Source organism: Camelus bactrianus, chromosome 20 (assembly GCF_048773025.1).
Source record: "Camelus bactrianus isolate YW-2024 breed Bactrian camel chromosome 20, ASM4877302v1, whole genome shotgun sequence".
In the NCBI taxonomy this organism is placed as follows: domain Eukaryota; kingdom Metazoa; phylum Chordata; class Mammalia; order Artiodactyla; family Camelidae; genus Camelus; species Camelus bactrianus.
Genome location: NC_133558.1, coordinates 27513048 through 27537296, shown reverse-complemented (window position 1 = coordinate 27537296; position 24249 = coordinate 27513048). Strand labels below are relative to the sequence as shown.

Genomic DNA, 24249 nt, shown 5'->3' with positions numbered 1-24249 from the left:
AGACTAAGTGAACAGCTAAGGAAAGGAAGGCACAGACAAAGGGAACAGCAAGGGGGAAGGCCCTGTAAGGTTCAGGAAAAGTGACAAGGCCCAAGGAGGCTGGTGCAGCTGGAGGCGGGGAAGGGGAGGGGGCTGGGGAAGAGGACACAGGGGGAGGATCCGGGACACACAGATCCTGTGTGCTGGGGAGGCCACTGGATTAGCTGTTGGAGGCTTGGGAGCAGAGGAGACCTGATCTGAGTTCTAATGGGATGGCTCTGGCTGCTGTGTGGAGATAGGGGGCCAGGAGGTGGGTGGAAAGGGTAGAAGTGGGGAGACTTACAAGGGGGCTGTTGAGGTAATCTAGGGGAGAAATGACAGTGGCTTGGAGCCCATTGGTGGCAGGAGAAAAGGAGAGAGGAAAACAGATGTGGGATATATTCTTGGAGGTAGACCCAAGGGCATTGGCCAGGGAAATGGTGGGGTGGCGAGGGGTAGGAAAGGGACAGGAGGGATTAAGGAGGGCTCTGAGGTTTGGGGCCTGCTCCTTGTCCAGGCCCTGCAGGGAGGGATGCCTTTTACTGAATGAGAAAGGAATGTGGGGGGAGGAGGGACAAATTTCAGCAGAGGCCTGAGAGAATGCCCCTTGACACAGTGACCCATCCCTGGAGCCGGAGGTTAAAGAGCAGGGTCCTCTGGGCACTGTGACTCAGAGCTGAGGCTCCACCAGCGCACGGCTGGGCCAGGCCTCGCAGAGGCCCACCTTGCTCCTCCTGTGCCTGCTGGACCTGCGACCGGGGTGACCTGGATGCTGAGCCCCCGTCCCACCCCGGGGACTTCGGGAGGTGAGACGGCAGCGATGCAACTGGGAAGGGGTGCTCCTGTCCAGAGCGGGCTTGGGGGAGCTCAGCACAGAGAGTGTGACCCATATAGGGAGAGAGTGACTGGAGGACAAGCCACTGGCGGCTTGGGCCAGCGCTGAGCAGTGGTGACACCTTCTCCTATAAGGGGACAAAGGTAAGTCCCTCAGAAATCCTCTTGGAGCCTCAAGATCATGGTCTCAGCTTTCTAGAATCTGAGTGGGGTGTGCCCGGACTTGGCAGGAAGCTGGACCAAGTTCAGCCAGATCCCTTCCAGACCCCTGCAGAATCTGGGAAAGGGGATGTTTAGCCAGGAGAGGAATAGGGGTGGCTTTGGTGAGTATCCAGGCCTCTGAGTCCTTTCTCCCCTCCATCACTGCTGGTGCATGACGACCCCTTGAGGTTTGGGGCCTCCTTTCCTGCTCCAGGCCTTGGTTTGCCTGAACAGGAGCCAAGCCCTCCAGATGCCAGGATGTGGGGGAGAGTTGGGGTGTCTGTCAGTACCTGCCAAGAGGGGTCCCTCCCAAGGCCACCTGTCCCTAGCTCCCTGGCCTGGATCCCTGGCCCCCACCTTGCCCCTAGGTGTCCCACTGGAGGATCCCTGAGCAGAGGGAAAGTCCTGGCAGGCTCTGCACTGGCCCTCACAGGCCCACCTTTCCAGAACCCAAACTAGGTGGGCCGGGATCTGGGCTGGGGCCAGCCCTGGCTCCACGGCCCTGGGACCAAAATCACCTGTCTATCTGAGGCCTGATTAGGGGCCATGGGGTGCGAGAGGTTACAGAGCTTCCTGAACCCATTATCAGTGTTTGGTTTGGGACTTTTGGAGCAGGCCCTGTTCCTGCTCCTTATCTAGCCCCAGTGATTAGATCCTCTGGCCTTTGATATGCCTCAGTCTGGGACACAGGACTCCCCTCCCTGCCACCCAATCCCCAAACCCCAGCACTCCCCACCCAAGGAGACCTGGTCTGTGGCCAAGTCCAGCTCCATCCAATTAACACCTCCCTACAGCCTGTCTGCCCTCCCCCGGCCGTGCAGGGTCTCAGGAGGACACGGGGCACAGGAGCACAGGTTCCTGGCCCCTCTGGACCGGCCTGGGGACTTAAAGGATAGACAGGTCAAGAACATTAGGGAGTATCTGGAAGTTTCCAGCCCCCACTGCCAGGTAGGCCATTCTCTGGGGGAGGGGGGGACTGAGGGAGGCGGTGCAGATGCACAAGGTGACCCCATGAACAGGGCAGTTGGGACTGGCCTGAGGTTGATTGTCTTGTGCTAAAGTCAAACCACTAGTGCTCATTTCCACCTTGGGAAATGCAGTCACACAGAGGGGCTTTCCCTGGTTCAGACACTGTGCTGAGAGGGGTCCTGGGCAGCTTACCTCTTGGCAAAGGCTTAGAGGGGACAGAACCAGTGATGAGGGGAAGCCAGGAGGAGGGCAGGGAGGAGGAGGAGGGAGGAAGAGGAGAGCAGAGAACCATGTGGAGGAAGAGGGAGGAGGGGAAAAGGAAGGGGAGGAGAAGGGACGGGATGGAGGTGGAGCGTGGGAGGTCTTCCTGTCGCCCAGCTTGGAAGAAAGTGTGTCGGGACAGGTGGAGACAAACGGCTGTGTCTGTCAGGGAGCAGAAGCTGGTGTGCAGCCCAGGGACATGCAAGCGCATCCCCGCATGTGTATGTGTGTTTTTGAGTATACATCCTGGACAGTGTGAGCGAGGGGCCCTTTCAGCATTTTGCATCACACATGCGCGCGCGCGCACACACACACACACACACACACACACACACACACAGCCCTGCATAGCCATGTTGTCTAAACTCTGCACTCTGATTTATTCTATTCTAGTTAGTAGCATTTTAAAAAGAACCCTCTTCAGGACCTATCAGATTGACTTCACCATCAACTGCTGGGATGAGACCCCTGGTTTGAAAGGCACTTTGCATGAGGGGGTCTGCATGTGGAGAGACCGGGCACAGGGCATCATGTAGGGAGTGGGGGAACTGAAATCACGGTGGGAGGCTCTGAAGTTATCCTCATCTCCTGGCAGCCCCTTGCCCTTTCGTAGGCATCCCACACAAGGACATTTGGGAGACTCTGTGTCTTCTTGTACAAGTGTAGTCACGCACTGGGCTCCCAAACCCCACCCGGCTCGCTTGTACTAAGGGTCTCACACTTTGCCGCCTTGTAGCCTTTCCCCTGAAAGCTCTCCCAGCCTCCCTGGCCCAAGCAATTCAATTCAGACCCTGTCCCAGCCCACACGCCCCAGTCTCCTGCCCAAGTCAGAGACCGGGATCAACCTTTGTCCTCAGGGAGCCCCAGTCTAAGGGGAGGCACAGCTCTGTCCCCAGGGAATCCCAGTCTGAGGAAGGAGATATAACACTGCCCTCAGCTGTAGTCAGAGGGGAGGTACCTTAAAGATTCAAGACAATTGGGAAGTCATGTATAAGAGTTCAAGCCAGGCCCTGAGGGAGCTGTTGGAGGTTGGATCCAAGAGCCTATGTGTCCCTGGGGGCCTGAGGCCCAGCATTCTCAAAGACATAGTCTCCCTTGCGGATGTATTTCTATGGAGACATCAGCATGAGGACCCCTCCTCAGAATTTCATGATCTTCTTTGACATGGGTTCCACCAACCTGTGGGTGCCCTTATTTCCGGTGAAAGTCCAGACTGTCCTGAGTGTCACAGGGCAGTCACAGGGGTTCCCTGCAGGGACTAGAGAGGGTGATGTGGAAGTGAGAAGAGAGGGAGGGAGCAGGAGCCCTGATCTCCAGTCCTTGCTCCCGACGGTCAAGCACACGCTCTTCCAGCCTGAGCAGCCCTCTACAGACTAACTCTTTGCTGAGGCCACTGCTTCTGTTGCTGTACAGGACCTGCATTGTCACCAGGGTCCTGGGCTTCCACACGGTGACATCAAATAACTGGCGGTGGCCAGGGCAGGGGTGAGCTGGGAGTCTAGCCTCCTTCCTGCTGAGGGAAGCTGCAGGGCTAAGGCCTCTGGAGAGCCATCCCCAGGGACATTCTCCTCCTGTATCCAGGCAGATCCAGGGCTTGGCCATCACGAACCACGGGTTTGGCCTGAGCCAAATGTGGCAGGAAACCACTTCTAAAGCATCCAGTTTGATGGGATAAAGGGCCTGGCCTCCTCTTCCATCTCTGCAGTGGGGCTGCCACAGGCATGAATGGCTTTTTAAAATGGAGCCTGATTCCAGAACCCACGATTAGTTTCTGTCTCACCAGGCGAGACACCCCTGCTACTTGGAAGCTGCCTCCTCTGCTCTTCAAATGATCGACCATTATGGACAGGAGCTTGTGGCCATCTGGCTAGAAGCCTCACCCTGAGCCAGGGGCTGTGGGGGAACAAGAGGAACAGGAGGCTGGCAAAGAGGAACAGGCCTGAGGGGTCAGCTCAGAAATTGGGGTCTAGTCACCCTGCAGCTGCCTCCTCCAGAGTCTGATGGTGTCTCTGGTCTGCACCAGACAAGATGACACTACCACGGGAGAAGTCACCTTTGGGGGCGAGAACAGCCAACTGTCCACAGGCGAGGTCTCCTGGAGCCCTGTGGTTGCCCGGGTTACTGGAGATCACCTTCCAAGGGTAGGGAGATTCAAATCCCATTTCCCCCACCAAGGGAGGGGGCCTGGGGGGCTTTCTTTTGGAAAAATACAGGGCTTTTCCCAGCCCAGGGCAGACCCGGGGACTGACCTGGGCTTAGAGGGCTAAGAGGGAGAGTCTGCATGAAGGCTGAGGGGGGAGGGATGGCATGACCTCTGACCTCTAATGGCTCCTCCTGCAGGTTGTCTGTAGGGAACCAGGTCACTGACTGGTGCTCCCTGGGCTGCGTGGCTGTCATGGACATAGGCATCTCCCTCATCATTGTCCCTGAGAAGATTCTAGGTCAGCTGACATAGCTTATCAGGGTCTTAGGTAACAGCTGAGGAGAGGGAGGCAACCCCCGGCCCCGGCCCCCCAATCCACTGTCACTGGGAAGTCAAAGGACACTGACCTGAGGGGCTTCTTCCAAGTCCCCTGAGGGTTTGTATGTCATTTACCTGCCAGCTGCTTAATCTCCCTGCCCTGCCCCCTCACCCTCAAAAGCTCCCCCAGCAACAGCCCTTTCCTCATATTTCTGCCCTACTTGCTTGGACTCCGTCTTGGTGCCTTCACTGGGGCATTTATCAGGGCTGGGGAAATACCTGCCGGGCAGGGAAGAGGAGGGTTGGAAGGTTGGAAGACAAGGCGGGGAAGGATTTGAATGCAGGGTGGATTTCTGGATTGTGGGACCAGCTACCTCTGCCCCCGGAGCCCTGGGGGAGCAGATTCTGACCACCCGTCTCCGCCTCCCTCATGATTTCTTCAGTTTGTCACCAACCGCAGCAGTGGCCAGAGCCTGCCCACTGTTACCTGCATCATCAAAGGCAACCACTTCCCCCCTCGGCCCTTAGTACCTCATCCCTGTGATTCTCCCCATCTCCCTCCCCCTTCTCCGTACCTGGCCTTGGGGGAAAGCCCCAGGGGGCCAGGTGGGAAGGGAGCACATTTGTAGCCCATAGAGTTCTGGGACATCAGATTTGCATAAGATCTTAGCTGTAATACCAGGAACCTCTTCCACAAGGGTAATACCAGGTACCACCATTTATCCAGAGCTTTCTGAGATGCAAAATGTGTAGTGGTTGAGGTCCCATCCATCTGCATTGGGATCTTTGTTCTATCACTTCTGAGCTTTGTGACCTTGGGCAAGTCATTTAGCTTCTCTGAGCCTCTATTTCCTTATCTGTAAAATAAAGACAATACAGTGTTTATCTCATAAGCTCCTGGTGAGATTAAATATACTGGTGGATATAAAGCCATTAGAGCAGGGCTAGGCTCAGGTTGAGCACCCTGTAAGTGCTGGTGACTGTTTCTGGTTCAGGTGCAGAGCCAAGGGTCTGTGTATATTCGTTCTTCAAGCTCTCATGATAGTCCTAGAAATGAGTGCCACCATCATTCCCACAAGTGGTCACTCAGCCCCTTCTTAAACCCGAGACTTGGCACTTAAAACGTGTGGGCTGTCCCCATTCCACTGGCCCAAGATGTAGGGCGGACAGTGGGTCCTCTTTAGATTACTCAAACCTCCAAATGTTGTGGGCTGGGCCCCCCTTCTCTCCCAGCCTTCGAACTTGCTCCTAATTAATAAATATACATTTAGTATCTTCTGTTCTCCACTGAGGGGGGCACAAAGATGGGAGGAGACACCACCCTTCTTTCTGAACACCCGTGATTAATTGCTTATGTATGAAATGACAGCTAAAAGTGCAAGATGTGCTCAATGCCATAGAGATCAGTGTTTTTCAAATTACAGCTCATAACTCATTAGAAATCAATTTAGTTGATTGAAACTAGCACTTTAGAAATCAATAGAGTAGAAAAATTAGTGTTCATTACATGTACTATGGATTAGAATTTTCATGGGGGTGAAGCTTTTGTTTTAGTTATATATTGTATGTATGTGTACATAAGGCTATAGTGTAACTTGTATTTTTAGCTGTGGGTTGTGGTAAAAAAAAGTCTCAAGGGCTCAGCTCTGGTGATCAGGCCTCTGTTTCCTTTAGTGGGCCCCTCTACTATACTCCAGCCTCACTGGCCCTATCACTGCATCTTTCCTACCTGAGGTCCTTTACACATGCTATTTTGCCTACCAGAAATATTCTTTTCTCACTCTCTTCACTTGCCTAACTTGTATTCATTGCGCAGAACACAATAATGGATCACATTATCCTGTTCCCTCAACAGATGGGGAAACTGAAGCTCAGAGAGGTTAAGTGATTTGCCCAATGTCACACAGCCAGCTAGAGGTGGGCTGGGGTTTGAACCTAGTCTTCTCTGATTTCAGAGCTCAGATTTTTCCTTAACCCATGAGACTTACTTGCTAACAGCTTCACTCCTTTCCTCCAGGTCAGTGCAGTAATGGTCTCGGGGGGTTCCAGCCCACATACCTGCTCTCAGAGAGCAGCCAGCCCCTATGGCTCCCTGACGACATCTTCCTGAGGGTCTGCTACTCCATCTGTGTTGTGGGCAACAACAAGGTGGGCCTGGCCGCTGCTAGATAGACTGGCTCTGCCTAAGTCCCTGGTCAGAGGCACGCCTTCTGGGAAGCTAGGGAGCCCCCATATTTTCACTCATTCCAGCCAAACTCTGTTTCTCAGGACTGAGCACTGAGAGACCCCAAATGAAGCAGCTATAGGCTCTGCCTTTGGGTTAAATGGAGGGGGGTCAGATCACTTTGACTTTCATGCCCACTCAGTATAGGTCATTGGGTCCCAAATATGTCATTCAAATACCACCCTGATGATTTTTGTATTATCTGCATGTGGCCACTGGTTAGAATCTGCTGATGTGGGGATGCGGGAGAGGCCACGCCAAGTCTCCCTGCCAGCTCTCCGGCTTGGGCAAGGTGCCATTTCTGGAGATGTGGGACAGTAGTTCAAGAGGAGGTTGAGCCGGCAGTGTGGACAGAGCCAGACAGGGAGCCCCCACTAGGCAGGATGACTGACCCTGTGCTCACAGTGTTCCCACCTGTCAAATGGAAATGGCCACCTCTGGGCAGTGCTTTGGTAGGAAGAACAGGCTGGGAGTTTCTGACTAGATTTCACATCTAGGAGACTGCCCCTCCCTGTGGGGCCCAGGGCTGGAGAGGAGGAGGGGAGGGAGAAATCTGACACCTAGTCTCCAGGGTGGGCCCCCCCCCCCCCCCCCGGGCCCTCAGGTAACTGCAGACTCTGACCCTCTGCACAGTGGCCTGCCTGGGAAACTCACTCTTCGGTGACAAGGATTTCAGGCTGCAATCTGCCACTTCCTGACATTTGTCGGTTAGGAGGGTGTCACGGACACCTATGAAATCATGGCTGTGATGAATCTGATACACATCTGAGCTGAAATCTATTATAATCAGTACACAGCTATGCAGAAAAGACATGTTCATCCTCATTGCCCCTAATGTCATCTCTGCTTCTCTGCTGAGGTCGACAGTGCTATCACGGATGGATGTGCAGTGTCTGCATTGGCCTGGGACTCCCTGAGCAAGGACTGCCTCCCCACTTCACCTTTGGGGGAATCTCTGAGGACAGATGTTCTGTCTCCTTGCTTCTCTTCCTTCTAAAAGACTTTAGAAAACTTTCACTTGAGGCTTAATACACATACATACAGAAAGGTGCATGTATCATGAGTACAGAGCTCACTGACTTCTCACAGACCCACGTGACCGGAACACCATCAGACCTCCCCAAAGGTCCATTTTCTTCTTCAGTCCCTTCCCCCAGCCCTCTGCCCGATTTAAAGAAAAAGATTCTAACTCAGCTGGTATTTATGGAGGGCATGCTATGTGCTAGCACTTTTATAACCATGGTTTTATTGGATTATTACAGCAACCCTGAGGGGCAGACGACTAACCTTGTCTTACAGTCAGGGAAACTCAGGCTCACAAAGGGTAACTTAAGTGTCGGGGTCAAAGGGTCAGCCAGTGGTGGAGATTGATCTTCTAAAGTCAATTCCATATCACATGTCACCATCACATTCTTTAATGTGTGCAGAGAGAGGGGAATGAAGAGTTAGAAGGAAGGCCCAGAGTTCATCAGAAATAAATCTGCATGGACATCTCTGAGGTTATTTGCCCCAAAACATCCCTTACTTCTTCTGGGAGCTTATCCTGTTTACATTCTTCAAGATGCTTCCTGAGATTGCTGCCACGTTCCTACAGGGCTCTGCCAGCTGGCCACACGTGGTTGGTTCAGGGGTGGGTACCTAACCGAAGAGGGGCCAGAGAGCTTTCTTGGGAATTTTGGTTTCATTCTTTCTCTGGAAATGTAAAACTCAGCTGCAGTGGCCAGTTAGGAGAAATCCAGCCTACAGTGAGAGAGAGAGAGAGAGAGAGAGGAAGTAAGAATGAGAAGCAAAGGTCCTGATGGTGTTTGGATCCCAGACTCCAGTTGATCCCGAGGCTCTGCCCCATCCTTCCCCTTCCTGCAGCTGGGCTGCAGTATGACACACCTTGCCATCCATCCAAAGCATCCCCTTTCAACCTAAGCCAGATAAGAAGCTGTTGTCTGCTAGCAAAGGTACATTAATCAATAGACCAGAGAAAACAACAATCTGGCTATTTATCCATTTATACACAGAGAGATCAGTTTCCAGCTATTTGAGGTATAGATGCATAAAATGGACTTTTCTGGGGAATGGGGATAGGGTAACCTACCTTGTGGGGTTTTGGGGAGGTTGTCTGATTAAACAAATATAAAGTACCCTGCCTGGCACAACTTCAATGATGGGGTATTTTGGTAGGGGAGGAAAAGCCTATTTTAAAACCTTGAACCTAACTCTCCCTTACAGTAGAGTTCTAATTAATAAATGTAGAAGGAATGATGGGAATAGAAAACACCGTTAGGCAAGCATCACAATAATGACTATTGCAGGTAAGAACCAATAACAGATATTCAAATTGGTGGGCAGAAGAATGATGAGACCCGGGATACTTGTGTGGTCTCAAAGTGTCTCCTCAGAAGACACTTATTCATTATCAAGGGAAAGATAGTTGCTGTAGAGTAGAGAAACCTGGTAGACCTCACTGTAACCAAGTTACTAAGGTTGACTCACCAGTAATAAGACCCACCCACATCATGCACCTCCCGAGATCATGCACTGAAAAGGGTATATCACCTCGGTGGCTTCTGCTCCAAAATGCACGCCCTCAATCTCATCATGAGGAAACATCAGAATAACCTAAACTGAGGGACATTCTACAAAAATAACAGATGAGTGCTTTTTTAGAAGTAGCAAGGTCATAAAAGACAAAGAAAAACCAAGGAACTGTCACAGATTAGATTAAGGCATGAAAACGAAATGTAATATGGGAACCCAGATTGGATCCTGAATCAGAAAAAGGACATTAGTGGGGAAACTGGTGAAATTGAAATAAGGTCTATAAATTGGTTAATAGTATTAGATCAGGGTTAATTTCCTGGGTCTGATCAGTGTACTATGGCTATGATGTAAGATGTTAGCATTAGGGGATTCTGGATGAGAGGTATACAGGAACTCTCTGTACTGTGTAACTTTTCTGTAAGTCAAAAATTATATCAAAAGGAAAAAAAAGCATAAATCCTTGAACTTGGAAAAAAAACCCTCAGATCCAGTTTGTCCCCAGTAGGTTTGATTGAATTAATGATGTAAATATAAAACAAAATGTAAGGAAAAAACTATGAAACCAAGTTGATAGCGGACTCTGTACCTAAAATTTATATAGACAGCTGCCAAAGATGTAAGGTTTATAAAATGCCTGTCCCTAGAGATGAGGCGAGGGCTCTTAGCTCTGTGAACTTACCGCAGGGATCAGAATAGACAGAGGAACTCAGACCCCTGGCCCCATCTCACCCACTGCAAGAGATCCCTCTTCTAGTGTTCCTCGAAAAGTGCTCCTTTAGCCTCTGCTTGAATGACTCGGGTGATGAGAACTTCACTACTCTCTTCCTTTGGTTGATGTTCAGTTTGTGCCCAAGAGCTCTGATGGAAATGAGAAATTAGAATCAACCCACATGAATAGGGCTAGGTAATGCTAGCTACCGAGATATTAGAGCACTGTGCAGCCACTGAACGTGGTAAGAACATGGCTTATCTCAATTCTCGGAAGTGTGTACGTAGTAATCTGAAGTAACAAGAGCAGAAGTAGCATTTACAAACTGATTACAGCAATGTCAAAATCTAAGTGTGTACATTAAGAGCCAGAAGATAATTTAGTCCTTTAGAATGGTGCAGAGAGTTGTAGTTTCAAGTTGCCTTGAATTTTTTTCAAGTGGTATATGTATAGAATTCAAAATGAAATTTTGTATCCAGAATTTAAAAAACAGAAACACCTCTATTAACGGACTTGGGAATTGTCATTTCAAGACTGAGAATGGTGGTGTGGAGCACTAGTTTGGGAAGAATCCTAAGGCCATGTCTCAACACCATGGGCAAGAGTGATCTGTTTGATTAGTGATGCCTGCCATGGATGAAGAATTAGCAGTTGCAGTGAGCATGCTAGTAGCTGTCATCTCATTGAGACACGCCCAGCAACCAGTGTCACTTTTATAGTCACTCTGAAAGGTGAATGAGCTGTTTAAGGAGCCATGTGAGGGAAAAAACCTCTTCTTCTGGTGACAAGTGGTGGGATTTAAGGCAAGTCACTGGGATAGAAGATGGTATAAAATAAATACCATAAGGGGAGGAAAAGCAAAGTCCTCCATGAAGGGACCAGTTTGAGAGTGGGTGGGAACAGGAGGGAAGGCTTTGTGGCATTCGTACTGGGTCTTGAAGGATGAGGGGATTTTGCAGGTGGAGATGCTCGGGAAAGGTGTTGCAGGTGGAGGGCCAGCATGGATAAAGGCATGGGGGTTCAAAAACAACAGGCCTCCTTGGGAGCAAGTGAGGAGGTCGTGATGACTGGAGCACAGAGCGTGTATAGGCTAGAAGTAGAAGATGAGCATGGACATGCAGGGAGGGGCCCGACTGAGTGTGTCCTGAAGGCCAGGGTGATGGGTTTGGATTTTATTTATTTGGTCCCAGGGAGGCTTTGATGTGTTTTGAGAGAGGTGGTGCTTAGAAGGAGAGGAGACCAGAGGTGATGAGAAAATGCCTCTTTCCTGGGAGATCATCACTATGAGAGGACCCCAGCCCCTGGATTTTGACACAATCCCTTTGGAGCATGGGGTGGAAATCGGAGCCCTGGTATACTGGGATGAGGGAGATCTAATCAAGCCCCATGGAGAACAATCCCATGGGCTCCATCTATTGCTCAGGATTTCCTGAGCTCTGGGCCAGGTACAGGGAGGGGAGAGCTGCAGTCTCTGCCTTTTAGAAGTTTCTAGTCTATGGAGTGAGGAAATATACCTCTGGAAACAACTGGAAACCGATCCTAGACAGGGTGTGATCCGTCACCAATGGGAGGGCCCCAGCTGGGTGTGCAGTGTTTAGGGGTAGATGACAAATTTGGTGGGGAGCCAGTAGGTCAGGCTTCCTGTCCTTGGTGGGAGGTAGCTCTGGATGACTTCTAAGATTTCCTCAGACTCTGCGCATCCCTGGCTCTAGGAGGAGAAGTCCTGAAGGATGGGCAGAACATGGACACGTAGAAGGAAGAGAAGTGGGCATTCCAGGAAGGGGAGTCTGGTGGATAGTGGTGCAGTCCAGGGAAGACAAGGACTTGGGTTGTATGGGGACACCGAGCTGTCAGGTCAGGCTGGATAGGCAGGGGCTGCTGAGCTCCAGGGCCTGGTAGCCAAACAGGGTGCCCTGGCTCAATGCAGTAGGCCAGGGCTACGCAGAAGGGATGTGATGTGACTGGAATTTGGGGACAGTTAGCCTACAGTCATCAGACTCCTAGTGTCCTTCCAGATAAGGAAAGGGTCCTTGGAGGCCCATGTTGGGGAGTCTGGTTGGACTCATAAGACTTAGGGGACCCCATGGATTCTGCTATATTCATTCTATGAATATAGGATGTGGCATGATTCCAAGGATCCTATGACTTTCTTTTGCCTACTCTTCCAAATCTGCAGATTCTTCCACCCCAGGGAAAGCACTCCCCCCTTACCTTGCCTTCCACCCAAGTCCAACGTGCCCCTGGAGACTTCAGGGAGGAATGCAGGGAGCTGATTTGTCCTTGAGACACAATCAGGCCGGTACCTCTTTCTCTGTGTGCCAGGCCCAGGCAGACTGCTTGTGCCCCCGCCATCCTCCATTACAGGGCTCGGGGAGGCTCTGGGGCTCTGGCTGGGCAGTGGCTGGACAGGCCTGCCAGAATGGAAAGTCTCCACTGGCAGGCCTGGTTTTGGCCTTCTGCCTGGGGCTCAAGGGCCTGACAAATCTCTTTGGAGCCCTGAGTGAGGGGTACAAGGTGGCAGAGAGTGTACTGGCATGGGGACTTTTTTCACTCATCCCAAAATGGAGAGTTCTTCTGTGCCAGGTAAGAGGATGCTGGGCCAGCTCCAGGTTACCTCAGGCAATGAGAAACTTGGAGCAGGGCATCAGGGAGGACCCGAGGGGGAGGGACTGAGGACACAGCAGATCAAGCTTGGGAGCAGGAGAAAGGGCAACAAGGGCCGGGGTAATGGGGGACAGAGGCACTTTAGGAGAACTAAAGACACGGGCAGAGATGCAGTGGGACAGAAGGAGAGAGACGATGAGGAACAGAAGCAGGGGCCTGCATGTCCCCTCTTCCCGTGCCCCTGCCCAGGCCTCCTGCTGTTCCAGACTAGTGCGAGAGGCACAACTAAAAACCAGTGCAGCTTACACTGTGGGTATGTCCTGAGCATTTGCTGAATTAGAATAAAAATTTCTCCAAATTTCTCCTTTTAACCAGGAAAGCATCCAAAGCTTCCCCAAACAGCCCTGATTTCAGCCACTGGCGATCCAGCCCTGCGCTAACAATACCGCCATCATCACCACCATCGGCATCACTCTCAGCACCTCCGTTACTCCATTATCATTACCATTATCTTAGCTACTGACCCCATCATCCCCCAGACACCGCTATCTGCATCCCTCAGGGACTTGGGGATGCTTGCTGGAACGAGGACTTGAATCAGAAACTCTGAGTGAATCACCCATAGACTAGGGATCCTCAATGGTTTTGCTCCTGAAAGGGACATTTGGCAAGGCCTGGAGGCATTTGTGGTTGTCACAACTGGGGAACTGCTGCTGGCATCTGGTGGGTAGAGGCCAGGGATGCGGCTAAACATCCTACAGTGCCCACAAAACAGAGCTTTTTGTTCCCAAATGTCAGAAGTACTTGTCTGCAGATCATATGGCCCTCACTCTACCCTCCTCTGGCCCTCACCCCAAAATGCCCACATCACACCTCTGGTTCCCGGACGAGGAGTGATCTTTGCCGCTCCATCTTACGGAGACTTTGTTCTCTTATCGCTGGCACCTCCTGGCCTCCATGTTTGGATTGAAAAGTCAATAAGATGAAAAGTCCTTTGCAGCCACCGTCGCAAGAGAAAACAGAGAAACAATTGATACGTGGAGCCCAGGGTGCGCCCAGGATGGAGGTCATGCTTGCCGAGGGCAGGGAGGCAGGGCCTGGGCTGGGTCCCGGGGGTATAAAGGAGGAAGGAGTATTACTCGGGCCCTCACTGTGAGTGACGGCACAACTTCGCCGCTGCGGCCAGTTGGGAATCAGCATCATGAAGTGGATGGTGGTGGCTCTGGGCTGCCTCCAGCTCTTGGAGGCAACACTGATCAGGTGAGTCTGGGGCCTGGCTGCTGGGGCAGGAGACTGGAGTTCTGCAAGGGGAGAACTTCCTCTGCTCTGGGATTCCTGCCAGGGGCAGGGGAGGCTCCCTGAGTCAGTGTGGGATAGGACTCAGAGGTGGGAGGAGATACAGCCTCTGTCTTCAGCAAAGCTCCAGTCAAAGGGAGAAGCACCATCCTTTCCCCTACTGATGAGAAAAGATGGACCTGAAACAGAGAGAGTAGGGGTGGCTACCACCCAAGCAGACCCTGGACGGCTGGTACGATTATTATCTGGAGAGGGACATATTTGCTAAAAGTTTCCTTAAGGCCCTCAATTTATTTGGCCAATGCCAAAATCATCAAAGCAGAAACACCCAGTAATGTAAACTCTACACGCTGAGGTGTCGGGGTGGCACGGCTCACAGGACATCAGGAGGGCTCTCGGCCCACCACACTGCCTGCTATTCCATCACTAAAGAGAGGTTTTTGTTTTTGTTTTTGTTTTTGTTTTTTTTGGTGAAGAGATGGCACTTCTCAGAAACTTCTTTAATAGGCCAATTAGTTCACAGTGGTGGCATGAAGCTACTATCAGCCTTCATAGCTCAAGGTGAATGGGTTTAGTAGAGATTTCCGGAGAATGCAGAGTCTTGAGGGAATGGGGAAGAGATGGGGAAGGAAGTGAAAGAAGCAGGAATTCCAGAGCCTGGAGCGAGGCCTGGGTGGGCCCGCAGAGCCCTCTAGGCAGTGGCAGCAGGCAGGACTGGGAGGACGTGGGCAGAAACCGATAATTCACAAGTTCTAGTTCCAGAGCTGATTTGGGCTCCAGCCCACTCAGGCCAATTCCTTCGGTGTCCCAGTGTCCTGAGAGGAGCAGGGATTAGCCCCAGGCCAGACAATTAGCAGCAGGTGCAGAACTAGGACCCTGTCTTCTGAGTCCCTGTCTAGTGCTGTTCCCCTGAGCCCACGCTCTGACATATTCAGCTGGTGCCAGGTGCCTGAGGGCCACCACACAAGAGGACTCTCTTTGGGGTGAATTTTGCCATCTCTAAAACCTTTTTAAAAAATTCACATACCCGGCAAAGGGTGATGTTGGATGTCCCTCTCCCTTTCCTGGGAAAGAGTTCATGGGATACCTGAGAGTGAGGGACCAGGGTGGGATGAAGATCCTTCGGGTGGGCTGGGGACATGCATGGGTGAAAGGAATTGTTTTCTGAATCTCAGAGCAAGTCCTGAGAAGGGTTTTGAAAGAAAGAGAAAGAGAGAGAAAGAGGAAGAGACACAGAGAGAGAAAGAGACAGAGAGAGACAGCCTGAGACAGAAATGCCAAAAGAGGGAGACACACAGACACATACAAGAGACAGAGGGACAGAGTGGCAGGAAGCCTGAGGCATGCAGTTAGAGATGGGTAGAAAGAGACAGAGGGAGAGAAGGAGAGAGAGATTGGGGTATTAGAGATGTAGGAAAGAGGGAGGCCCTGCACTGATCCCAGGCCTTCCGCAGAGTCCCCCTGAAGAAATTTAAGTCCGTCCGCGAGACCATGAAGGAGAAGGGCCTGCTGGAGGAGTTCCTGAGGACCCACAAGTATGACCCCGTCCAGAAGTACCGCTTTAGTGACTTCAGCGTGGTCTCTGAGCCCATGGCCTACATGGATGTGAGTTCTGACCCTCTCTGGGGCTCCCCATCTCCCTGCTGCCAAAGGCTGAAGGCTGGGCCAGGGCTGTGAGCTGCACCCTTCCTCTCTGCACCCTCCCACCCGGCCCCTGGGGCCTGCCCCCCTCTCTCAGACCTGCCAGGCTGACAGACCTTTGCGGCTGCCCCGGGCAGGCATGGACCGGGGGTCTGTGGATTCTGGGCAAGTGTGGAGGGCAGGCTCTGGCTCCCACGTCTGGTGTGGGCTGTGGGGCGGGGCTGGCCACTCTGCTGCTCTGCCTGTGGAAGAGGCTGGGCCTGCCTGTCCCTAGATCCCCCAACCCGGAGCTAACAGCCTGCCCCATGCCCTCTCCCCGCCCCCTACCCCTAGGCTTCCTACTTTGGTGAGATCAGCATCGGGACCCCACCACAGAACTTCCTGGTCCTTTTTGATACTGGCTCCTCCAACCTGTGGGTGCCCTCTGTCTACTGCCAGAGCCAGGCCTGCAGTGAGTGCCGGGCCGGGCAGGGGAGGGTGGCGGGCAGGGCCGGGCACTGACACCCTCTGAGGAAGGGCTGCTCTTCATAAAGACTGCTGTGGGTGCTTCAGTACTGGAAAGGACCAGGGACTTGTCCAGGGCCACTGAGCATGCCCAAGCCAGAGGAAGAAGCTGTCCATGGAGCTGGGCAGCCCCTCTGCCTTCCCTACTCACCAATATATATTCCTTCACCTCCTCCAGCCCAGCCCTGCCCACTCCACTCTGTTCTGGGCTCTTCCATTCCATCCCACTCTGTTCTACAACTTTCTTTCTATTCTACTCCACCCCACTATTTACTAAGTTCTTACCGAGCATCTCCAAGGGACACGGGAGAACAATATAGATGTGGTCCCCCTTCCTAAGGCTGTATTTGGAGACAGGAGATGTTCACTTCCCAAGGCTGCCTTGTTCCCTGCCAAAGCCTTGGGGGTTGAGTCTTGACTACTCTGGCCCAGAAAGTCCCTCGTTGGCCCCACCCTACACTATCTCAGGATCCCGCTGTGGCCAGCTTCTCAACGGCAGGGGTGAGACGAGGGTCAGGGAATGCACCAATGCCCTGGAGGTTCATTCACTCTTTCATCTGGTGAGCAATTTCTCGGCACTCACCGAGTGTCAGGAGATCTGCTAGGGGCCAGGAAGACAGAGATAGAGTCTATGCAAACTGCCCACAGGGAGGTCACCGTCCTAGGGCATCCCAGGGTTCTCTAAGTCAGAGAGGACTTTGGGGTCAAGGCTGGCCAGTTCCTGTGGGCCTACCAGTGCTGGCCACCACCTGACTTGGTAGCTGGGGGTTGCTGAGGCCCCAGGGTGTGAGCATAGGCTGCAAGACAAGTGGGCAGCTCTGCGGGCCTGAAAGTAGGCCAGCCTGACATCCTGAACTTTCCCTCCCTTGCAGCCAGCCACACACGCTTCAACCCTAGCCTGTCCTCCACCTACTCTACCAATGGGCAGGCCTTCTCCCTGCAGTACGGCAGTGGCAGCCTCACCGGCTTCTTTGGCTATGACACTCTGATGGTGAGTGATGTTGGCCGCTCCTGACCCCAGGACGTGGGGAAGGTAGACTGGGGCTGTAAGCTGGATTCTAACCTCACAGGTCTCAGAGTCTGATGGGGAGACTTAGCTGGGGACCCTGAAATATATGGAAAAACACCAGTGCTCTACTGTACAGGCCAGGAAATCAGTACAATAAGGGCTCATCTATTCACACACTGAACCCTCCCTGAGGGCCATCAAGTGCCAGGCACCAAGGACACCACCATGATTGGGACAACCTGGTCCTTTTCTTTAAGGAGCTTAAAGCCTAGGGAAGGAGAAGATTGGGTTGAGGGGTGCTACAGCAGTCAGGGAAGGCTTCTCAGAATAGAATGTGGCTCTGGCAAAGCTACCAAGAAGGGAAGAAGCAGAGGTGTGGGAGGTTTGGAGAAGAGTCTTGCAGGACCTGGGGAGGAGTCTGGGGAGGTGAGTGGAGTTACATTCACCACCTCCCATCCTCTGTGCTTCTTCCAGGTCCATGACATCAAGGTCCCCAACCAGGAGTTCGGCCTGAGTGAAAATGAGCCGGGTACCAATTTCCTCTATGCGACGTTCGATGGTATCATGGGCATGGCCTACCCTGCCCTGTCCACGGATGGGGCCACCACCGCCCTGCAGGGCATGCTGCAGGAGGGCGCCCTCACCTGCCCAGTCTTCAGCTTCTACCTCAGCAGGTAAGGAACTGCCTGGTGGTCCCCCCGCTGCCAGCCCACTCCCCCCACAGTCCTGTTCGGCTGAGGCTCAACACTGGGGTTTGGAGGCCTCCTAGCAGGCATTTGGCAGGGCCTTCCCTCCTGGGCCTCTGACTTCCCCACACCCCCACTCTGCCCCACCCCTGCATCTGTCCCCAGCCTACTCGGACTCCTCTTTGCATTTCTTGGCTAGGACAGAATTGCTCCTTTCTCTGGTTGAACCCTGCTTTGAGTATTGCTGTTGATTCTTTGTACCTCTTGGGTTTGCCTCCTGCCCAGAGCCCCAGTGAGCTCATTTCCTTCTGATCAAATGTTTTCTACCTGGACACTTCTTTTGTGTAGTTATCTATTGCTTCATCTCTTTTGATCTATTGTTCTAGCCAGGCCCTGGAGTCCTCCGGGCTAGGTCCACCATGAACTCCTCACGAGCTGTTACCCTCACCACAAACACAAGCAAACATAGTTATTCATATGGATGGGCTCCGGAGCTGGGCGGTGGGGTTGAGGGTGCGGCCTGAGATGGACTTTCCTTCTTTCCTCTCCAGAATTAGACAACCATCTTCTAGAGACAGTCAGCATCTATTCTCTGGGGCTTAGTCACTTCGATCTGACTTTCAACAGTATTATCCTGGTCCTAGTGTTGTTGACTGATTCTCCACCTCTGTTGACAAGTACTCTGAATTTAGCCTTTAGGCGCTCGGCCCAGTTCCACACCAGATTCACTGCTGCCTAACAGGGGAGGTCCTGCCCTCCCCTGCTCCCGGGCCCTACCTCCCTCCAAATCCAGGAGGAAAATAATAAGCCAGGCCCGAGTCAGGCTCCCGTTGCGTTCCACCAGCAGCATGAAGTGAAAGGGAGAGGAGAAGGCGGTGTGGGGCAGGGCAGGGGCCAGATGTCTAGCAGCTTCCCCAGATGCAACACTTTGTGGAGCAGCAGCATCTAGGAACCTGAGGCACAAGGAATTCTGAAGGGCCCAGCCTGGGAGCTGCAGTCAGAGGTTGGGAGACACTGCCCCGCCCTCAGGGAACCCAGTCTGAGGGGAGACACAGCCCTGTCCTCAGGGAGCCCCAGCCTGAGGGGAGACACAGCCTTGCCCTGAGGGAGTCCCATTCTGGAGCCAGGGCAGGACCTCTGTTTCCCTCTGAGTGTGACTGCTCAAGAGAGAAGTCCTTTTCCACAGCCACTCCCTGATTCACCTTTCACTTTACTTCCTGCAGCCAGCAGAGCTCTCAAGACGGGGGAGCAATTGTCTTTGGGGGTGTGGACAACAGCTTGTACACGGGGCAGATCCACTGGACCCCCGTCACTCAGGAGCTGTACTGGCAGATTGGCATTGAGGAGTGAGTCTGCAGTGGGCCTGGGGACGTGGTCTTCCTCCGAGCAGGCTTTGAGGCACTTCATGCCACATGCACACATCCAGGTACCGCTGGAGGGCCGGGACAGAGGACCCCAGAGGCCTGCACCCTCACAGACTTTTGGCTGGAATTTCAAAGCCCAGCTCAGCCTGGAGAAGACAGGTGGGGTGGGGACAATAAAGGAAGGGGCAGGACTTGGAATCCCAGACATTTCAGACCCTGTAGTCCAACCCGAAGGGCTTAGAGATTAGAAACTGGGGTGTGTTGGCAGGGGGGACTAATTTGCTCCAAGTACTTGCAATGAATCAGTAGTCTTGGTCTTCAGTGTTTCTAGGACTGTCCCTGGAACTTTTTAGAAAGAGATTCAGTGGCCATTTGGTGGCCTTCGACGGACTCTGGTATGAGGCAGGGGGATGGCTGGACTGACCTCTGCATAGTTCTTACCTTTCTGAGGTGCACCTTGATTCTGTTTCTCCCTCAGTGTGGGAAGGCCGAGCCCCCAGATGCTCTGAGCTGGGAGGTCCTAAGGCCACCCATCTCCTCACCATTCAGGTTCCTCATTGGCGATCAGACCTCTGGCTGGTGCTCCCAGGGCTGCCAAGCCATTGTGGACACCGGCACGTCTCTGCTCACCGTGCCCCAGCAGTTCATGAGTGCCCTTCTGCAGGCCACGGGAGCCCAGGAGGACCAGTACAGACAGGTGTGTGTGGTGGAGGAGGGCCCCTTCCCTAGGAGAGGCCAGCCAGGGGGCATTTATGGTTTCTCCTGGGAGCACAGGAATAGCCTGATTCTTGGCCTCCATGTTTCTAGCTACCCCAAGGCACTGGAGGTGGGGGCCTGGGGATGACTGGGGCTGGGGGTTGACTGGTGGCTTGAAGGGGGCAGATGCTTGTGCTAAAGGGATATAAGGAGGTGATTACTAAGCAGAATTTCCTCTGAGCTTCTGCCCCTCAGAGGAAACAGGTTAAATACCTACCAGGCTTTGTGGTAAGAGTGAAATAACTAGAATATGGAGCCAAGCCTGTGAGTGACAAGGGATAATCCTTCAGTCCACATCTCCTTTACCTCCACAGGGCAATGCTCCCTAATTCCTGTCCTGTCCTGAGTCCACCAAAGTGTTTGCCTAATTAATGCATTCCCATTAACTTTGGAGGACTAATGGGCTATGCTTTCTATAGACCTATGCGTTTTATTTATTTTATTTTATTTTTAATTTTAATTTTTAATTGAAGTATAGTCAGTTTACAGTGTTATGTCAATTTCTGGTGTACAGCCTACATATATTTGTTTTCATATTCTTTTTCACAAGTTACTGTAAGATACTGAATATAATTCCCTGTGCTATATAGTATGAACTTGTTGTTTATCAATTTATTTATCTAATATATATATTAGTTAATATCTGCAAATTGTAAACTCCCAATTTATCCCTCTGCATAGATCTATGTGTTTTAAAAGCACACAATCTCTCTTGGGGGAAATTCAGGCAAGAACCATGTTTTGGAGTGGGAAAGATGCTTGGGTCTCCCCAAATCCCACCCTCTGTAAGTGAATCCTCATGTGTAATGCCAGCAGTGTTGGTGTTGCAACCTCCAGTCCAAAAGCAAGCCTGGGGCTCAGGCCTGGGAACAGAGGGGCTGAGGTGATGGGGCTGGCAGGTGCTCTCAGGTCGGAGATGAAGCAACCTGGGCCCCCGTTCCTCTCTGCAGTTTCTTGTGGACTGTAACAACACTCAGAGCCTGCCCACCTTCACCTTCATCATCAGTGGTGTGCAGTTCCCTTTGCCACCCTCCTCCTACATCCTCAATGTAAGTCCTGGCCCCTGCAGGCTGAGCCAGCGGGGACACGAGCAGGGTGGGAGGGAAGGGTGGGGAGCCACAAATGCTCAGTCTCCTTACCTTGCCCCATTTCCTGACTCCTTGCAACATTGATTTATTTTCCCCACTCATTGATTCTAAACCCCATTTTCTGGAACAAGGCTGTGAAATATTATTTACAGTAATGATTATTAGTAATTAGTGGGGAGAGGCACTAGGCTGTTTGTCGAGCGCTTACAAAGGTCAGCCACTGAGTGAAGCCCTTGGCCTACCTTATCCCAATTCCTTCTCACACATTCAATAAGGGAGATACTAATTTCTATTTTACAAGTAAAAACTTGGAGGTTCAGGGGCGTAGGTATAGTTCAGTGGCAGAGCACTTGCTTAGCATTCACGAGGTCCTGGGTTCAATCCCCAGTACCTCCACTAAAATTAAAACAAAACAAACAAAAAACTTGGAGGTTCAGAGAGGTTAAGTAACCGACCCAAGGCAATACAGCTAGTCAGGGTGAAGCTAAGGTTTGAATCCAAGCTGGTCTGTCTCTAAGGCTTTACCACTAGGCTGACCTGCTCCAAATCAGGAGCAGGAGGGAGGCCATGGGCTCTCAGGGAGAGAAGACCCTGCAGAGCTTGCACCCACCCTTTCCAGAAATCCTCCCACCAGCCCTGGCTCTGGGGGCTCCGCTGGCCTGCGAGCCCTCAAGGGCAGACACTCTGGCTCCCCTGTTTCTGCATCTATGCTCCTGGCCTGGGGCTCAGGGCTGAGCAGCGCCCTGTCCATGTGTGAGTGGATGAACAACTATTGCTCTTCTGTGTTGTACAGAATGACGAAGGCTACTGCACCATGGGGGTCGAGGTCACCTACCTGCCCTCCCAGAATGGCCAGCCCCTGTGGATCCTCGGGGACGTCTTCCTCAGATCCTACTACTCCGTCTACGACATAAGCAACAACAGGGTGGGCTTCGCCACTGCCGCCTAGACTCAGGGCCTGGACGCCTGGGCTCCCTCCTCCCTCTCAGCCCCCTGCCCCACGTGGGGCTTTCTCTCTGTGCTTCTGCTCTGCATTCAGCCTTCCTTCTCTGGACTCTGGACTTTCTCTAACAATAAATAGTTCTTCTCCACGTTGGCCAGCCTGTGTTTCTAGAGGGCAGTTGTAGTCTGTAAGGCAGCTCCTGGTCTCAGGGAATGGGGAGAATGAGAGTCAGAGGCAAATGTGCCTGTGCTGGACCATGTTCTCCTTGAGTTGTGAGGTTTCCAGGGGGTCACTGAGATTCTAAGAGAAATGGGGCACAAGGTAGGGCTTAGGGATGGGCTCTGTACCCTCCAGAGTTTGGCGTCTGTTCACAGCTTCTCTCTAGGGAGGGATGACAGTGGGAGCAGTGGCATTGAGGCAGGGTATTCCTTTGTGATGGACAAATTAAAATGCTCTGCTGCTTAATTTACCAAACAGCCTCCAGAGTTACCCCATGCATGTCCACTAACAGTGTAATTAGGGGTCCAGTGCCTCCCAAATCTTAGGCCTCCATCTCTCTATCTGTGATCAAGTTTGCAGAGGAGCTTTCAGAGTAAGGCTGGATGCCAACATGCACCTCTAACAGTCGTGGGTCCCTTAGGGAGGAGAGTGATGCCACCAAAGCCTATTTCCAGGAGGGCTTCAGAAGGTCTTCAGCTGATCGTATTTTCACGCAGATCCCTGTGTCCCAGGGCCTGTCTTTGAAGAAGGGCTACCTCTCAACCATGGACAAGAGGGATAGCTACTTGAATCACATGAAAATCAAGCCCATTTGTTCTAACCAACTGAGCAAGAGGTCTTGTCCCTCTGGACTTCATCCCTGTCCTCCTTAGGACCCACCCAGCAAGACCCAGAAACCTGAGGCAACATGGTGTAGGGAGGTAGGGGGGAGGCAAAATCAGAGAATGACAGCTCAGCACCCTGTAACTTCCAGCAGGGGAAGATGACATGAAAGGTCAGAAAATTTCTGTTCAGCAACATGGTGGGGGGTGGTGGTGGCGTGGGGTGAGGTAACTGCAAGCTCGGAAAGATTAAGCATGGGGAGGGGGGAGGTTATAAATGGAGTGCTCATGATGGGAGGGGAGGCAGGCTCTATATTATAGTCATATTTCACTTTGTCCTTCACCAAGCTGAGCAACCTTGTCCGTATGCTCAAGATCAAGGTCTGGTACCACACTCCAAACCAGGAGGGAAACTGAGGTTTGCACAGAGGGGTTTCTATGGCAACATCACACCATCTGGGACCCTACATCTTTCCTAGACTCCAGGAAAGCCAGCCTGCTGCAGGCCTCTCCCTCGGGTCAGACAAGCCACAGGATGTATTGTAGTGGACCTGTGATTCAGGACATCACTAATTGAGAAGAGAAAGACACGTTACAAAAGGGGCAGAAACGAAGCGGGACAAATTTTCGAAATTAACGCCAAGTTCCTACGGAGGCCTGAGCCCACAGAGCGGGACTACAAATCCCGGCGAGCCTGGCAGAGCCGCAGAGAGGACTACGGTTCCCAGCCGGCGCCGCGGCAGGCCGGCCAGGGGCGGAGCGGGGCGGGGCGCGGCCGCGGTTGTTGCGTGCTGCCCTCTGCCGGGCGCGGCGGGAAGTTGGTAAAGAGTGACAGCAGGAGCCCCGGCGCCCGGCGCGGGGCTCGGTGACAGCGGAGGCGGCGGCCGCGGGTTGGACGTAGAGAGCGGCGGCGGCCCCGACGGCAGAGGGAAGGGCAGACGGGGCGGGCCTCCCTGGTGGCGCGGAGCCGGAGGAGCCCGGGAGGGGGCGGCCAGCCCAGCTCTCGGGCCGGACACCTGAACTTGGGACAAGTTGCCGGAGCCGCGGGGCGCGGGCGGCGGACGGATTGACCTTCAGAGCTAGGTGAGCGGGGCCGGGGGGCAAAGGGTGAGCGGAGGGCCCGGAACCCCCGACCCAGGCTCCCCGGCTCCGATCCCGTGGGTTCGGGAGACAGGTGGGTGGGTGGGGGTATCGGCTGGAAAGGGGAGCGAGACTGTGAGCGCCCGGCTGCCGCCCGCCCCGCTGTCCGTCTAGCCCGGGACGCCCGGCGCGTGGTCGGGGCGGCGCTGCCCGCGGATCCTGGGAGCCCCTCCAGCCCCTCCCTT

The 24249-nt window shown here is 53.0% G+C and overlaps 2 protein-coding genes across 5 annotated transcripts in view; both read left to right on the top strand.

The window, feature by feature from the left end:
- Positions 1 to 556: 556 nt before the first annotated feature.
- Positions 557 to 22251, top strand: PGC (progastricsin). 2 transcript variants are annotated; one of them, XM_045509308.2, is made up of 10 exons: positions 557 to 824; positions 13192 to 14076; positions 15567 to 15717; positions 16087 to 16204; positions 17130 to 17248; positions 17741 to 17940; positions 19176 to 19298; positions 19866 to 20013; positions 21023 to 21121; positions 21954 to 22251. In XM_045509308.2, exons 2-10 carry the CDS (start codon positions 14018 to 14020, stop codon positions 22107 to 22109), a joined length of 1173 nt encoding a protein of 390 aa, XP_045365264.2. In that variant the 5' UTR covers positions 557 to 824; positions 13192 to 14017; the 3' UTR covers positions 22110 to 22251. The 2 variants fall into 2 exon arrangements, with proteins under 2 accessions (XP_045365264.2, XP_045365263.2); XM_045509307.2 differs by having other exon boundaries at positions 557 to 996.
- Positions 22252 to 23722: 1471 nt separating this feature from the next.
- Positions 23723 to 24249, top strand: part of TFEB (transcription factor EB) — a 45664-nt gene continuing 45137 nt past the window's right edge. For 2 of the 3 annotated variants that reach the window (XM_074348706.1, XM_074348702.1), the window contains exon 1: positions 23723 to 24007. The gene's annotated coding sequence lies outside the window, so the exon portion shown is untranslated. The remainder of the gene's footprint in view (positions 24008 to 24249) is intronic. The other variant, XM_074348704.1, reaches the window with a different exon arrangement.